We start from the raw sequence: 1,680 nt of genomic DNA on the forward strand, positions 1-1,680 counted from the left end.
TTTGATCACTCTCCTTCCACCGCCAGTTAGAGATCGTGACTTTTGTCATTGTCTTACACTTTCTACAAACTGGTGGGGAAAGTGATGCGGGGATGTCGGGTGTTCTGTGGCAGCAGACGACTTAGGCATGTTGCCTGAAACAGTGCAAAGAGACCATTTAGGGCGGGGAGCTTGAAGTCCCACCAAGGTGTTCATCACTTTCTGGTAGCAACATCTCACTTATTCTTGCAGCAAATGACTCTTGGGGCAGATGAACACCTTCACAACCTTCTCTTTTATCTGTTGTGTCCGCACACCATACACGACAGGGTTCAGCAGCAGGGGGAAGAGCACATACAGGTTGGCCAGCAGAATGTGGATGTGGCGGGGGATTTGCTGACCAAAGCGGTGCGTTAAAACAGTGAAAAAAGCAGGAATATAGAAAAGTAATATAACACAGACATGAGAGCCGCAGGTGTTGAAAGCCTTGTGACGGGCAGTCCTGGAAGGGAGTCTGAATAATGCCAGAAGAATTAAGACATAGGAGACAGCAATGAGTACAACATCTACCACTATTGCTGCAAAAGGCACTGCGAGGCCATACAAGATATTGACGGAGATGTCAGCACAGGCCAGCCGGGCGATGCTCATGTGCTCGCAGTAGGTGTGCGGGATGACATTGTGCCCGCAGAACGGCAGCCTTTTCAAAAGAAATATACACGGGAAAATGATACAGAAACTTCTCAGCAAAGCCACCAGCCCCATTTTGACAACGGCTGAGTGGGTCAGCACCGCCACATACCACAGGGGGTAACAGATAGCAACAAACCGATCAAACGCCATGGCCAGCAGGATCACCGACTCTGCCGAGAAGCTGAAATGCAGGAAGAACATCTGGGTCAGGCAGGCGCCGAAGGAAATCTCCCCAGCGCTGAACCAGAACAGAGCCAGCATCTTGGGCAGAGTCGTGGTCGACAGCATCAGGTCAGCGATGGCCAGCATGGACAGGAAGAGGTACATGGGCTGGTGCAGGCTCCGTTCCGTCCTTATGACAAACAACATAACACCGTTTCCTAGCAGGGCAGCCAGATACATGGAGCAGAAAGGGATCGAGATCCAGATGTGGAACTTCTCCATGCCTGGGATGCCAGCCAGGATGAATGTTGCTGGCGTCAAGCTGGTAAGGTTGAATGGTGGCATGTTTCACCTGAAAGCAAAGACAGAAGACACTGCAGAACATTATTTTAGATGCTTAAGCTCTTCCGTGACTACCAAATGCCTTGTATCACCTTCTCTGATCTGCTAACAGCCACAGCCAGAGGTATGAACCTGAAATATGAAGACCAGTGTCTGCAATGTATTGCAACACGTACATAAGTGTTACTCCTATTACGTGTAAAAGGCAATGTCCAAATTTTCTCCTCTCTTGATTTTAACATGATGTAAGTGTATTTTTTCTTCCAAGTACCTTCCACTTAGACCAGAGAGAATGGAGACAGAATCAACCCTTATTGCACAAATACCTTAAACTGATGCTCTGTAAGTCCAGGGTAGAAGGAAGAAGTCGGGCAATGAGAGAGGAAAGGTCAAGTGTTTGCAGGGTGCACAAAATGTTCTCAGACATCAGGAACTGCAAAGGGGATAATTGGGAGTTTTAAGGCACCTGGACTCACACTAGGTTAGAGAACAAAATTAGCTCTA

General features: G+C 48.2%; 1 protein-coding gene across 1 annotated transcript; it reads right to left on the bottom strand.

Annotated features, from left to right (window-relative positions):
- Window positions 1–219: 219 nt before the first annotated feature.
- Window positions 220–1,179, bottom strand: LOC104038276 (olfactory receptor 52B2). Its single transcript, XM_009492600.2, has one exon. The coding sequence runs from the start codon at window positions 1,177–1,179 to the stop codon at window positions 220–222; it is 960 nt and encodes a 319-aa protein (XP_009490875.2).
- Between the last annotated feature and the right edge of the window lie 501 nt (window positions 1,180–1,680).

The sequence above is a fragment of the Pelecanus crispus genome, chromosome 1, assembly GCF_030463565.1.
Source record: "Pelecanus crispus isolate bPelCri1 chromosome 1, bPelCri1.pri, whole genome shotgun sequence".
NCBI classification, from domain to species: Eukaryota; Metazoa; Chordata; class Aves; order Pelecaniformes; family Pelecanidae; genus Pelecanus; species Pelecanus crispus.

Bases quoted from the DNA above. Each gene is read 5' to 3' on its own strand.
- LOC104038276 (XM_009492600.2), bottom strand. From the start codon at position 1,179: ATGCCACCATTCAACCTTACCAGCTTGACGCCAGCAACATTCATCCTG.